This window comes from Artibeus jamaicensis, unplaced genomic scaffold, assembly GCF_021234435.1.
Source record: "Artibeus jamaicensis isolate MK-2021 breed Jamaican fruit bat unplaced genomic scaffold, CSHL_Jam_final scaffold_584, whole genome shotgun sequence".
NCBI classification, from domain to species: domain Eukaryota; kingdom Metazoa; phylum Chordata; class Mammalia; order Chiroptera; family Phyllostomidae; genus Artibeus; species Artibeus jamaicensis.
The window spans coordinates 10312106-10328326 of NW_026522048.1; the positions used below are offsets into that span (position 1 = coordinate 10312106).

The 16221-nt window shown below is 36.3% G+C and overlaps 1 protein-coding gene across 3 annotated transcripts in view; it reads right to left on the reverse strand.

The window, feature by feature from the left end:
• PTPRQ (protein tyrosine phosphatase receptor type Q) overlaps positions 1-16221 on the reverse strand; it is a 253107-nt gene that overhangs the window by 78166 nt on the left and 158720 nt on the right. For all 3 annotated transcript variants that reach the window (XM_053658806.1, XM_053658807.1, XM_053658805.1), the window contains one exon: positions 12598-12921. In XM_053658806.1, coding sequence (XP_053514781.1) covers positions 12598-12921 — 324 coding nt within the window. The remainder of the gene's footprint in view (positions 1-12597; positions 12922-16221) is intronic.

Consider the following 16221-nt stretch of genomic DNA (forward strand, 5'->3'; position numbering starts at 1 on the left):
AAGTATATAAAATTTCAAGTTTCTCTTAGGTAATTTTCTTTTGGAATTTATCAAGATCCAAAATACATAACAAAATATATCCAGTATTGTTTCTTTTATCACAGTGTATAGTAATTTTCTATTAGATTGACATAAGGGGAATTAATAGAAAACTACAATTATAAATGTCACAAATCAAAATAAAAGAAGCTGATGGCAATAAAGATATGGGAGTTGAAAAATGTCAGTTTAAAAGCTTAGCAACTTATAAGCATCCTTGGGAGACTTTGTTTGTCTCCCCATAAACTGTCACATTCTGATTTAAGATTGTTTGTGAAATGAATCTAGTCAGTAATGGGCCACGATATCGCTATACCCTTTCTCTTATAAATCACAGCAATTTACTCAGTAGGAATGATCTATCCTTATTCTCTCATTCTCCATAATCCAATCACTTCCTCTCATAAGCACTTTCCCCTGGTTTTCACAATAATGCATTTTCTGTAACTAACAACCATCATTTCCTGATTATCATGCTTCTATCCTTGCACAGGAATGTGGGTCTTATGTGGGTCAGGGTCATCTTCCCCATCCATCTGTGTCCCTGTGCTGAGTGTGTTAGCTGAGAGGGGAGTCTGGACAGGCCATCAGGTTGCCTAGTCCTTAAAAAAGTTTGAATGCTCCCAAGTCTGTGCCACTTTGATTAAGAACCATCAAGTTTTGGTGTGTCTAATACTACACTTTCAGAAGAAGCACATTCAAAGACTTATCGGTGACTTTGCCTTCTGCAGATCACTATAAATTTAATTTAATGATGAAAAATGTAGAAAATGTTTTATTGTTTTTACTGTGCCATGCTAGAGTGAATTTCCTACAAGGATAAACTAAATGAATAAACTATTTGAAAGCAACTGAAAGGACAGAAAATCTTGAGCTCTGTACACAAATAATTTAAATCATCTATACATCTATTTGGATTTAAGTTCAGTTTAAAGTTTATTTAAAGGGCCTACCCTTCAGTCTTTCAGTTTCAGACTCTGGCATACTGGACCATCGGAATGCTAGCTACTCCCATCACTAAATGAAGGACCCTGTTTTTCCTCAGCTATAGAAACATTAGTGACCTGTTCTACCAGTTTAAGAACCATACCCGTGGCCTCTCAATCCAGATCATGAAGGTGGAGGAGACTGTGGGCAGCAAGTGCCGCTGATTGGCAGTCAAGCAGTTCCAAGACCCCAAGATCAGGTTCCCCCTGCCCCACCGGGTCCTTCCTCACCAGCGCAAACAACACTTCACCACCAAGAGGCCCATAACTTCTATCAGATTTAGGCCCTCCCTGTCCCTTGTCTGCACAAATAAACTCCTTGGGGGAAAAAACAGAACTGCTGTTCCACAACATCAACATACCATTTGAAAAAGTAGTGTGGTTATTCTTCGGATTAGGTGACCAGTGGTAATAAGGCTGGAAAGGGGGATTAAATGGCTGTTTAGTAAGGGCTAGGGAAGTAGTGGTGGTGGGGTTGCGGGGTGTTGGGAGCTGGTGATAGACATTCAAATGTACATCCAGCCAATCAACAGTCCACAGACTGGTCTCCTACTTTAATTCTGAATAATGTAGAAAAAGTTTCTCCCAACCATCATTCCCTCCATGTAACAAAGTTCCTAGAGTGATGTCAGGTCAGCATGTTTCATAAGAAGGTAAGAAAACATCTTTAGCTCTTTGTTGAGCTCTGTGCAGGATCAACCTGGAATAATTGAGACAAGACTATCGCCATATGGAATGTTAGGGCCAGGGTAAATGTTGCTATTTTGTGCGCCCATTCATTGTATGCAGGTAAACAAGGGTAAAATGAAAGAAAAAAAGGAAAGGAAAGGAAAGGAAAGGAAAGGAAAGGAAAGGAAAGGAAAGGAAAGGAAAGGAAAGGAAAGGAAAGGAAAGGAAAGGAAAGGAAAGGAAAGGAAAGGAAAGGAAAGGAAAGGAAAGGAAAGGAAAGGAAAGGAAGAAAGGAAGAAAGAAAGGAAGAAAGAAAGAAAGGAAGGAAGGAAGGAAGGAAGGAAGGAAGGAAGGAAGGAAGGAAGGAAAGAAAGAAAGAAAGAAAGAAAGAAAGAAGAAAGAAAGGAAGAAAGAAAGAGAAAGAAAGAAAGAAGAAAGAAAGAAAGAAAGGAAGGAAGGAAGGAAGGAAGGAAGGAAGGAAGGAAGGAAGGAAGGAAGGAAGGAAGGAAGGGAGGAACCAAAAGTGTAGTCTAAGGTTATGAGTGTTAGGGAAAATCCCATCCAATTTGATAGGGAATGGAGATGGTTGGTTTACTCACTGGAAGCTTATATAAAGTCTACAGGTTTTTCTTAGTCCCAGGTGTCAAAGCTAATAATATCACATAGTGATAATCCTCAAAATTTCGTTTAACTGTTCAGTTTTTAGTGCTTTTGCAGAAAAAGACATTTCGTTTGCTTATGCAAATGGGATTTCAAACTATGTTTATATATAGTGTGGAAAAGTTGCTTAACAATCTTGCTTTTGCTTTTATTGACATTAAATATAGAGTCGAATGCTTTATTTAACAGTTTAATTTTAAGTGCTTACTATTATTTCCTTTGCATTATGATTTCAACTGAATATCTCCTCTTTGTAATCCTACTTGACACCCCTCCACCTTTTGGTATTTTCATTCCATCATGAGCCTTTGCCCAAGTCTTAGTCACAACCTGAGAGCAAAGGATCTACCCTAGAAATGAATAAGGTCCATGAGTGAATCAAAATGTATAAAGTTCTTAGAATAGTGCCAACATATAGTAAACACTTTATAAGCTTAGCTCTTATTATTATTCTTAACTATCCAGCCAAGTGTTCTCAATTCAGTTACTGGGCCCAATCAATCAGAAAGTACCCTAACCTACCTGCCATATAAATCCTTTTTAGAATGGGGAGTTTTCCATAGTCAAATTAAAGTTCTCTCCACTTCCTTGGTAAATGTAGAAGAAAATAGAATTGAATTTTTGTTCACCTAGGGCTTAGTACTGTGGCAGACATGAACTGAGGTCAATGACCAAATACACAGAGAAGTAAGCCTACTTCACACTTCTTTCTAAACCAAGAGAAATAAGTCGCAGAAGAGAAAAATAAATTAAAGTCAACATGAGATTTGAAGTTTGAAATAAGAAAATGAGAGAATTCATTTGAATTTTTAAATGATGAAATGCAGCTAGCCATGTTAGGGAAAAGACTGTTTTCCCTTGTTTCCCTTAAGATTATCAGGTTTTCTATAATTTTGACTTTAAAATATAATATAATAATAATCCTTAAAATTTCCTTTGATTCTGAGTGATTTTACTGAAAAACACACTCTATGTGCTATGTAATGATGTTTCAAAATTTTTTTAATTCTAAAAAACATTTTTAGTAACCTGGAAATAGCTCTTTAGAATTAAATATACAGTTGAATGCTTTGTTAAATGCTTTAATTTTATATATTTAGTATTATGTTATATAAATTATGATTTTATCCAAATACTTTCTCCTTGTAATCACACATAAAAGCCCAAATTTAGACATTGTTTTCCTTTGCCTTCTTCATGGACTATCAACCTATTATGATACAGCTTGCTATACAAATTCATTAAGAGTTTGTTCCCTCAGCCAGTCATTTAAATATTGCTAATACTTCAACCTATTTAAAGCAGGCATTTATTATTTAATTTATTGATTAAAATCCTTCTGTACTACATGCATATTTTTCCTATGTGCCATAATTCATATTTCTTATGTTAATGAAAAGGGAAATAAAAATATTAATGATATAAAATGCCCATTTTGTGAAATAAAAGAAGCTGAATATGTCAAACATGAAAAATTTTAATTTTGGCAATAATGATGCAAATATTTGGAAGATAAATTAGAGGAAAAATGATGAAAATTAGTATGAACTGTTTTGCAATATAGAGAATACTGACACTGAGCTACTTTCACATTAATGTCAAATGCCTTCTTCAAGTTCAAGTGCCACATTCATTAAGTCTCTAATGTTGAGTAGGTATGGAGGATAGAAACATACATTAAAGGCTCCAGGTCTTTCTTAGTCCCAGAATAAAATTAGCCCCAGAATATAATTTATTTCTTAGAATAAATTATATTCATTTCCTCTAGACAGGATCACCTGGTCACCTCTGCTTTAAGGAGCCCAGAGTTCCACAAAAGAGAGAGAAGTAAGTAATTGTTGTACTATACAATGAGTACTTTCAAAACAAGTTTTGGGAGATGACAGTGGAAACAGAAATTTATAGAAGGCTGCTCTCCAAAAGAAAGCACAATAGGAAAAAAAACAAAGATTCTGGAGTGCAAAGAAGAAATAACCAAATATGTATAGGGAATATAAGCAAAATCGTGAAGGACCTTATGTGGCATACTCAAAAGTATGATTTTTACACAAGAGAAAAATAGAAAACTATAAAATATCTTAAGCAGAGGAATAACATGGCCATATAGCTATATTTCTATTGTATAGAAATTTTCCATTTATATATAGAGAGAAAATGGGAACTTAAAGACCATTTAGAAATGTTTTGTAATAACCTAATAGATGAACTTTTAGGGTCTAGATTTAGAGATGCTTAACAGAAAAAACAAATAAATTTGACAAATATTTAGAAAGTAAATTCTATAAAACTCAGATATGGGCTAGGGGGTGAAGATTGCTAGAAAGAATTAAAAAATGATTCCTAGATTGCTCATTTCAAGTTAGATGAATAATGGTACAATACACTCAGGCAGGGAACACACAGGAAAATGATTCTAGTGGGGAAGAGGCAATGGCGATATGGGTGTGACATGCTGGTGGAAACCTAAGTAGTCATATCACTAACTCCCAACTACAGGTCTAGAGGACAGAGATGTTGTCTTGAATTATGCATTTGGGAGTCTCAGACAATTAACTTAGAAAAATTTCAATGGCATGTAACTTTTTTCATCATCTACAGAATAAATTATATTCATTTCCTCTAGTGACTGCAGGGTAGAGACTATTCTAAAAATGCACTGACTCAAAGCAGGTTCTTTATGTTGTGGAATATATTTTCCTGTTCATTTATGGATAACATCTCTTCTTGTCATTATATAATTGATTCTTTATAGGAAGCCTAATATGTACCTCTGCTATGATACCATTCAGCACAATGCATTTACACGATAAAGAAAATAATTGAGTAAGTCATTAACAACTTCTTATTTTAAAAAATGTTAAGGCCCCCTATTTCGTTTGCCCCCTATTTCGTTTTTCTTCTTTTTAGATCATAAAGTTGCATTCCTTGGAATCTTCTTTGATGAGGCATGTTTTGTTGAATTTTTTTTAACCTAACAGATGTTTGGGTAGTTAAAATTCCTCATGAGTGTGGTATCCCGTGGTTTTCACAACCTAAGTGCTACCCCAGGAATTTGCCTTTCTTGCTGTCTTCCAGGCCTGGTGGTCCATAGGAGATGCACATTATGAGACTCCCATTTCATTCCATACTAATTTCACACCCACACTCTTTTAAAGTGGTACATTTTCTCAACATTATAAGTACTTACTGTGCATCACAGAGAAACTTGGCAGTCTATATTCCTCCCCCCACACAATTCAAATTGTTTTTGAATATAGGGATAATCAGAAAAATAAAAGATTAGTCAAATGATCTGCAAGATTTTGATGCTTCAAGTTAAGTGTTTCTGCTATTTGTAATGTTTGTGCTTGTTTGTATCTATATATACCCGGCATGAAGTACAGAGTTATGGCTGTTACACAGACGACTTAAGGAGAATAGCAGTTTGGCTTCAGTTGTCTAGATCAGAGTATGTGGGAAAAATCAATGTTAGCTTGTGCTGGCTGAATACTGTTTTCTTTTTTTTACTCTAGTGTACAGTGGTAGATTCAGATTCAGAAAGTAACCCAATTTAATTCTCAGCTTGCACCCTAACACTGCTCCCTGGATCTTTAATTTGGATTTCCTTCTTTACTAGCTCAGAGAGAGTAGATACAACATATTTTCTAATTCTACACCCCATTTTAGAACATTTTAAAATAATATTTATTGGTCTTTTATTTGAGTTATTCAAAGTGAATAAATCGATTTCAAACTACCCATCAATTGCTAGCTTCTTATCAAGAAGCTCCTGCTTATCCGGTTTTGATAAGCAGTTCTATTTTACTGAGAGCATGGATGCAACTTGATGCTATAAGAATAACATGCACATATTTAAAATAGTAATTTTATACCAATTTTTCTTGTTGTTTTGTCTTATATTATTCAGTTAAGTTTTTCACTTTCAAAATTCTATCTTCTCATATATTATGAAAAAGCAATTTTTGACTCAATGACAGGTAATGTAAAACAGTAATTTTCTTCATCTGTATTATTTTTTCTTTAAATTTTTAAAAATATATTTTATTGATTATGCTGTTATAGTTGTCCCATTTCCCCCCATTCATTCCCCTCTGCCCTGCACCTCCATCCCATCCTCATTCTACCCTCTTAGTTCATGTCTATGGGTCATACATATAAGTTCTTTGGCTTCTACATTATACTGTTCTCATCCTCTCCTTTCTATTTTGTACCTATCATTTATGTTTCTTATTCCCTGTATATTTTCCTCCATTATCACCACTCCTCCTCCCCACTAATTAGCCTCCATGGGATCTCCATTTCTGTGATTCTGTTCCTGTTCTAGTTGTTTGCTTAGTTCATTTTTGTTTTTTTAAGGTTTGGTTGTTGATAATTGTGAGTTCTTCATTTTACTGTTCTTTTTCTTAGATAAGTTCCTTTAACATTTCATATAATAAAGGTGTGGTGATGATGAACTCCTTTAACTTGACCTTATCTGGGAAAAGCTATCAATCAGAATGCCCTTCCATTCTAAATGGGAACTTTGCTGTGTAGAGTAATCTTGGGTGCAGGTCCTTGCCTTTTATGACTTGGAATACTTCCTTCCAGCTCCTTATTGCCTGCAAGGTTTCTTTTGAGAAATCAGCTGATAGTCTTATGGAACTCCTGTGTAGGTAACTCTCTCCTTTTCTCTTGCTGCTTTTAAGATTCTCTCTTTCTCTTTAATCTTGGGCAATTTAATTATGATGTGCCTTGGTGTGTGCTTCCTTGGGTCCAACTTGTTTGGGACTTTCTGAGCTTCCTGGATTTCCTGGAAGTCTATTTCCTTAGCCAGAATGGGGAAGTTCTCCTTCATTATATGTTCAAATAAGTTTTCAATTTCTTGTTCTTCCTCTTCTCCTTCTGGCACATCTATGTTGGAATGTTTAAAGTTGTCCCAGAGGTTCCTAAGCCTCCCCTCATTTTTCTGAATTATTGTTTCTTCATTTTGTTCCAGTTGATTGCTTATTTCTTTCTTCTGACCCAAATCATTGATCTGAGTCCCTGTTTCCTTCCCATCACTGTTGGTTCCCTGTGCATTTTACTTTATTTCACTTTGCATAGCCTTCACTTCTTCCTCCATTTTGCAGCCATACTCAACAATTTCTGTGAGCATCCTGACCACCAGTGTTTTGAACCCTGCAGCTGATAGGTTGGCTATCTCTTCATCATTTAGTTCTATTTTTTCTGGAGTTTTGATCCATTTTTTTTATTTGGGCCATTTTCTTTGTCTCATTGCCTGTAAGAGGTGGAGCCTTACGTATTCACAAGGGTGGGGGCAACCCACGTCACTGGGTAGTGGCACTGTATGTTGTGGAGAAGGTGAGAGAGAACAATGTCTCTTGGTCACCTCTCTGCCAGCCACCTTTCAGTCACTTCCCCACTACCCACAAGCAAACTGGGCCCTTCTGGTGCTGATTCCCAGGTGGGTTGATTTCTGTGCATTCTAGGATCCTGTGGGTCTATCCAATGAACTCTCCTGTGAGGCTGGGAGTTTCTCCTGCCACACAACCCCATAAGGTTTTTCAGTCAGAGGTTTTGAAGCTTTATTTTCCAGCAGTGGAACCCTGGGTTGTATGGTCTGTTGTTCCTCTCAGTTTATCCCCACCCAAGTGTGGGACAGCCTGGTCTGCCAGCCACTGCCATGCCTGCCCTGGTCCTCATACCACTGCCTTGCCAGGAGCCCTCTCCATCCTGGCTGCCCATCTCTGCACCTCCTACTGGTCTGGATGAATGCTTCTTCTTTAAGTCCTTGATTGTTGGACTTTCATACATTTCCATTTTCTGGCAGTTCTGTTTTTTTTTTAATTTTTAAATTTGTTGTCCTTTTTTGGTTGTGGGAAGAGGCACAATGGTATCTACCTACACCTCCATCTTAGCCAGAAGTCCCAGATTATTTCTTATGTTTTCAAAATGCCTACACTTTCCATGTTTGGTCTGCAGAATCAACATCTAAGCATGACTTACTTTTAATTTAAAAATATTACTGTTTCAAGACCTTTGTAGCTTGACTGTTCTAATTTCTTTTATTCTTGTAGCACATGTTAGTTCACCATATATATTAACTTGCAGCAAGATATGCAGTGTCTTTTTTTTAAGAGGGGAAGGGAGAGAGATAGAGAGGGAGAGAAATATTGCTGTGAAAGACAAACATTGATCAGTTGCCTCTCCTATGCACCCCAACTAATGCAAGAATAAACTGTGCTTTGCCTACTCACAGCTGTAAACCTCCTTTTACTCCATCCTGTTTATAAATCTTGTCACTTTTTTCACTTGATCACAGAGGAATAAAGGCAAATTTTCATGTATCCTCTAGCAATAATTTTTTTAAAAATTCGATTTGAATGATAACAGAGTAGAAAATCATGAACAGTGAAAGGACAACAAACTCACAGTTATTAACAACCACACCTAAAACAAAAGCAAACTAAAAGGACAGCTAGATCAGGAGTGGAAACATAGAAATGGAGATCTCAAGGAGGGTTAGCAACAGGGGAGTGGGAGGAGGAGAAGGGGGGAGAAGGTACAGAAAATAAGTAGCATAGACGGTAGATAGAAAATAGAAGGGAGGGCAAGAGTAACATGGGAAATGTAGAATCTAAAGGACTTGAGACACATGGTCATGGTCATAAACTAAAGGGGGGAAATGGTGGGGACAGGGGGGCAGGGTGGAGGGGAATGAAGGGGGGAATAGAACAACTGTAACAGCATAACCAATAAAAAATAAATTAAAAAAATAAAATATATTTAAAAAAAGAAGAAAGAGAAGAAAAAGGGAATAGGAGTAGCATAGAAAAATCTATGTAAGATAAATTTCCTTTTGTTCAAGGTATTCTGTGATGGTGAATTAAAATTGTGGCAATGAGATACTAGACCCAGAGAGAAGAAAAATACTAGATAAAAAACAAACTAAAAATCCATGAGAAAGTCCCTCTGTAGATTAGTCAAGTAAAGACTTGGAAGCTGGGGTGAAGAAAAACCAAGATTACTCTCTGCATTGCACCAAGAGCAAAATAAACACATGAATCACCAAGTGCAAAGAAAGACATTATGGTAAAGCTAGGAAGATAATGTTAATTTCTTTTTACAAAAAGTTCATGTTGATTGTGAAATATTTTCAATATTCTACCATTATTTCTTTAAACAAAATGAGTAAAATGGAGTAGTAGGCAATTTAAAATAGCCAAATTCTGGTGAGTGTGTCACTGACCTTAAAGAAGATAGGAAGTGGAGGTATGGCAGTAATGATATTCCAGTGGGAAGACTTTCAAATTTTCAAATTAAGAACATAAGACTCTGCACCACAATGTTCATAGCAGCACAATTTACAATAGCCAAGAGTTGGAAGCAACCTAGGTGCCCATCAGTAAATGAATGGATCAAAAAGTTGTGGTACATATACACCATGGAATTCTATGCAGCAGAGAGAAAGAAGGAGCTACTACCTTTTGCAACAACATGGATGGAACTGGAAAGCATTATGCTGAGTGAAATAGGCCAGGCATTGAAGGACAAATACCATATGATCTCACCTTTGACAGGAAGCTAAAGAATAAAACAAACAAGCAAACAGAATAAAAACAAAGACGCTGAAATAGAGAACAAGTGGGCAGCGACCAGAGGGGAGAGGGAAGGGAACTTAAGGGGAAAAAGGGGGGAGGGATTTTGAGGAACAAGTATGAAAGACACAGAGATGAGGACTGGGGCGGGGGGGAATGGGAGGGAGGGGGGAGACCGGGCGGTGGGGGGTGGGATGGGAGAAATAGATAAAAAAAAAATGTACTTGAAAAGTAACTAAATAAAATTTAATATTAAAAAAAAGAACATAAGACTCTAAAAATCCAACTTCAACATTTCATTTACAAGCTTCTAAACTGATCATGTTATAGGTTGTTTTATGCTAATCAAACATTTTCCATCATAGTGTCTAGAGTACTTAAAGCAATTATGCATTCAGAAAGTCCACTCCGTCATTCAGTATAGTAGGTGGAAGCACTACCCAAGTGAGATGCTCATAAGGAATAGGGTGGAATCCCTTAGGGGCAGCAAATAGACACAAAGTCTATTTTAACCAAAGATTAAAAATTAACTGCCCATAGGCCAGATCTGGGCTATTGATGTGCTTGGTTTGAACAACTGAATGTTTCTAAATTTGAAAACAAAACAAAACAAAAACTACCACAAACAAGGAATTGAATATTTTCACATTAAAAAAAATTAACTTTCCTGTTTCTTTGAAAACATCAGAAGTCTTTCTAGTACAGTGCATTCTCTGTTAACTTGCCATGGCTTCCACCACTTTCAATCACTTTATATCAGTTTGCTTCTTTCACTATGGTACCTGTTTGACCGCTTCAGGCAACTGCCAGTAGCCCCTGGGTCTTCAATGATTATTCATTCAGTCCATGTCCCATTTTTCTATCAAATTTGCACTTACGATTTTATTTATTCTTACTGGCTTAAGCAACTAAAGTTCCTAGCTTTAATTGATCTGGATCATTTAAGGTGGGGTCTGCATTATAAAAAGGCTGGTCACGAGCCATGGCTGGTGTATCTCAGTGGATTGAGTGCAGGCTGCAAACCAAAGAGTTGCTGGTTCAATTCCCAGTCAGGGCACATGCTGGGTTGCAGGCCAGGTCCCCTGTGAGGGCCACATGAGAGGCAACCACACATTGATGTTTCTCTCCCACTCTTTCTCCCACCTTTCCCCTCTCTCTAAAAATAAATTAAATTTAAAAAAATAAAATAAAAAGGCCAGTCATGGGAAGATGGAGGTGAAAGAATATTTCAGTCAAAAGGAATAGAGAGAGCAAAGGTCCGAATTCTAAGAGTATAGTGTGTTCAGGTAATAGAAAAAAATGGCCAGTGAATGGAGGGTAAGGGGAGGTAAGAAAGTGTTTATAAATGAGGTTAAAGTGTTCGGTAAGAGTCAGGTCATGTAAGTCTTTGTTAATCATGTTGAAAACTTCAAACTTTTTTCTAACAACAATGGAAGTTCATTGGATAGCTTTAAAAAGGGAAGTGACGTCATCTAATTTAGCTTGAAAAAGATCAGCCGCAGGCTCAGGAGGTCAGCAAGGTTAATATGGTAGCAGTAATGAAGGTTAGGACGAATATGGCCACAAGGCAAATGGAGGATTGTGTCAGATCGCACAGTAGAACTACAGCATTGGCGGAGCTGAGGAGGAAAAGAACACTTTCTGCATTTTCATTTTCTACAGCCAGGTGAGTAATGGTGTATTTTACTAAGATAGGAAAGGATGAGAGGGTTAGTGTTTAAACCACGCTAATTTTGGGAGATATACTTGACACACATGCCCAGTCATATCCACTGATCAGGTAAACATATTGATCTGAGTTCTGGGGAGCAGTCAGAGCTGGTACTGCATTAACAAACATTTATTGGACACATTATACAAACTTTATGACAGATACTCTAGGGAACAGAAACAAGAGATTCATTTAGTGACTTAGAAAATAAAGCCTCTCAATGCTTAGAAAGGACTAACAGTAACTACTGATCACTGAAAATCTGTGTGTGTGTGTGTGTGTGTGTGTGTGTGAGCCTACAGTCATTGAAAACATTGTAAAGCCTGGCTTCATATCCTTTAGATATGAAGGAAAACTGGAGGCTTGGACAAAGCATTCTTGATATCATCAGTAATAGCCTAATGATGAAGAAAAGGCTGTAGTGTTCTTGTTGCACTATAGGACTGTAGGCCCTTTGCACACCTCTGAAAGTTTGAGAAAAACTCTAAAGGACAGAAAATGAATTTCCTATTGGCATTCATTGAAATTAAAGTAAATATTATATGAGTTAGTTTCTGTACTCAGTAATTTTTATGTTCAGTGATTTTACACACAATATAATTAAGTAGAAATCAAGATATATATGTTGAATACAACAGAAATCAACATATGAATAATATATAATATATACATATATGTGTGTATGCATACTCTTATGTGTACATGTACACACACATATGTACACTTTACATGAAAGCCATTACAATTTTATGAAGATAGTGCTCAGATGGTAATAATAGAAATTATTTAATATGAATGATGTTGTTATAGCAAGTAGGGCAGTTAGTTTTAAAATATAAAATTAAAGATGTAAGAGTAATCTTCACCTACACTTTGAGTGACTTCTATGGAAAATCATTTAAAAAGCTTTTCCTTGAATGCAAAAATATATACACATATACAGGGCAAAACTTACGGCCAGGCAGGGTTCGTGTAGATATCCAACTTGAAGCATTGCCATAGCCGGCATTGGTGCTGGCAGCCACTTGGAATCTATACCATCTGAATTTCCTTAATCCATATACTGTCTCTTCAGTTAGGTCAGCTTCATAGAGGTATTGAACTTTTTGATATTCAATGCATTCTTCAGATTCCCATTCTCCGCATTTTTGAGCTCGAAGTTGAGTGGTAATCTTGTAATTTTGGAAGTAACCAAAGATAGTGTCAGGTCTCATCCATGTCAATGTTGCACTAGTTGACTGAACGTTAGAAAAAGCAATATTCATAGGAACACTAGGAACTAAAAAGTAAAGACAAAAATGAGAAGTAATTGGAATTACCAAACATTTTGTAAACAGAAGTAAAAATGAGATTTAAAAATACTTCTTATAATGTATCTAGAGGCATAATAAAGTATCTAATTAAAATTGCCCTTAGGTTAATATCCACACATTTAATAAGCAGAATCTTAAAGGGATGCTTCAGAGACCAAGGGTCAAAGGGGTAGAAGACAAAATAATTGCTATTATTTTTATTCCTAATTTTGCTCCCAAATTCCCTTACAACATAAACTTTGGTTTCATATACAAGCAGTGATACCAAGGAAAACTGTATGCTCATATAATTCATATAATTCTAAGCCTTTCCCTAGGTATTGTCACTTCCTAAGAAACACATTCTATAGTTTAATGTCTAGACAGACACAAGTGCACCCTTTGTATAGTAAATGTTGGTTATAAAATGATTTTAAATAAATAACCCTATTATATAAATAATTTATATAGTTAGTCGATTTTTATTTTATCTTGCATATATTTAAAATTAACAAAACCCTATCTAGAGCATCTAGCACCCTGATTCATACACAGACTAAGGTATCTGCATATCACCTACAATCACATGGTCCTACTGGAGTCACTTACTAGATTTCATGTTAACCACTGGTTTGCTATATGCATACCATGTGCCATGCCTTGAGCCTGTTTAGGGATTAAAGATACATAAGACTTATGTCTTGATTTTAAGACATAGGCATTTACTGGGAAAGAAATATAAACATGTTATGGTTAGAAGTATGAAAGAACAATGTACTAAGTGGTATAGGTACTTTCTTCAACCATGCATATGTACAAGGGCTTTGCTCAGAAGGTTGAGATAGAGTGAATAATAAGGACTTGTATGAAAATTACATAATTCATAAAAACTGTACATTAATATGCACAATTAAAAATAAGACAATAAATAATTAGAAACCCCATTTATTCCTATTCATATCATACTGATTCAACTTTCAGTAAATACAAATGAGCACCCAATTTGTTCCAAATTCTATCATAGGTACTGGGAATGCAATGAGCAAAACAAACAAAAGTCCCTACCCTTGTGCATTTTACACTCAGGAGACTTATATAAAGTAAAAGTATAACTAAGCAGTCAATAGAATACTTTGGATGATGATTCACATTATGATTTGTGTTAAGGAAGTGTAGAAGGAGATAGAGTTCCAAGGATATTGAAAGTTCCAGGGAAACTGAGCAGTTAGAGAAGGCCTCAGTGATTAGAAGACATGAAGTTCCTGGTAAAGGTAAGGGTAATAACCAAGTGAAAATCTGGGGGAAGGACATTCCCAGCAGACAAAAGTGCATCATTATTAAGGGCCCTAAATTGAAACCATGCCTGGTATATTTGAAGAATAACATGGAGGCCAGTGTACCTAGTAGGAGTCCAAGTCTGAGAAAAAACATTGAAGTCTACATTACATACAACATTGTAAGACATTATGACTTCAACTTGAATTGAGGAGTAACAGTCTCTAATATGTGTTTTCATGAAATTGCTTGAGCTGTTGTGTTGAGAATCGACTAAGGGACAAAAGAATGAAAACAGTGAGAGTAATTAGGAGACTACTGCAATGTTAACACATGAGATCATGAGGGACTAGACCCGGAATGCTGCAGCAAAAATGACAGGATGCACTGAGCCTAAATATAACACAGCTGACAGGAGTTGCTGATGTGTGACATGTGGAGTATAAGAGAAAGAGAGGAGTAGAAGAAAGCTCTAAGGCCTTTGGATTGAGCACAAAGAAAAATGAAGTTGCTGTTAACCAAGAGGGGGATGATTGCGCAAGGCATAAGCTTTGGGCAGAAAGATGAAGAATTTGTTTTGAATATGTTTACTTTGAAATGCTTATCAGATATCCAGAAGGAGATGTCAAGTGGTGTATAGATGCACGCATCTCTAGTTCTGTAGAAAGGACTATATGAGTTAAAATTTTGGATTTCCTTTAAAATTTTTACTGAATTATCTACAGACATATCACATATATATTTGCCTAAATCTGGAAGAGAACATCTTAATGCAATGGAAAACAAATAGATTCTTAAAGCCATTAGATTCAATTGACCAGATTCAATTACTCTGTTTTTAAATATTAACATTTATCATCAAATAATACTGCATGCAAGCAGATATTAACCTTTAAAGGACCATTACAAATAGAACACTGATACACTACTTCCAACACCCTCCCTTTTCTATCTTTAGTTATGAAGTAAAACAAGGGAAAAGTTATTTTTAAGAGAAATTTACCTTCACAGAAATTTTAGAGTTGGCTAAAAAGTAGAATTCCCATAATTCAAATTCTACAGCCATTAAGTTTGAACTTAGATTACTTGTAGAAAGACATATTTTCAAGCTACTTTAACACAGAGCAGAGAGATATGACTGATTTGGGATTTTGGGAAAAGTTTTAGGAGGAAAGGTAGCATGTGAGATGGGATTTTATTGATTACAAAGGCAGAGGTTCTAGAACTGGGAGTAATGCCAAGTTCTATGCCAAGTTTGACCATAGTTTATCACTCACATGGGCAATAACAAGCAGACAGACTACACACAGCCTGGGGAAGTTCTGTGTTGAGGAACTCACAGATGGCTTGCCGTGGAATGGAAAGCTACTGAGTTGTCAGAATAAGACACTAAGAAGTGCATTTTATCAAGTCCAGTTTGGCAACTGCACAAGAGAAAAAGGAACAAATTCACGGGCTGCTTCATTTGTTGAGGAAAGAAGAAACAAGATGGCAGTAGTAGGGAGAAACTGAAGTTTTAGATCTATTTCCGTGGTCGAATTCATAGAACAGGCAAATGAATCAGGTCACATCATAGACTTTGAAAGAAGTTAGGAGATGATCTTGGTCAACTCGCCTTTTTATATCTCATCCTTATGGCCCTATACACACAGCTTCATCCAATTTTTCAGCCAAACACTGATATAGGTGCTGATGTGAGGAAATTTTGCTGTTGTAATGAAGAATCCAAATAAGTTTACTTTAGAATAGGAAGATATAATCTGGTGGGCCTAATTTTATAACATGAGTCCTATAGAAGCAGAGAGTTTAATAAAAGAGAACGCAAGATATTTTAAGCAAGACGCAAAATCAATGTACAAAAATGTTGCCACTGTTGGTTTTATAAGAGGGGACCATGTGATAAAGAACTGGGACATGTCTAGAAGCTGACAGCAGCCCTTGGCTAAGAGCCAGCCCGGAAATGCTGATCGAAGTTCTGCCACAGCAAGAAACTGGATCTGCCACAAACACGG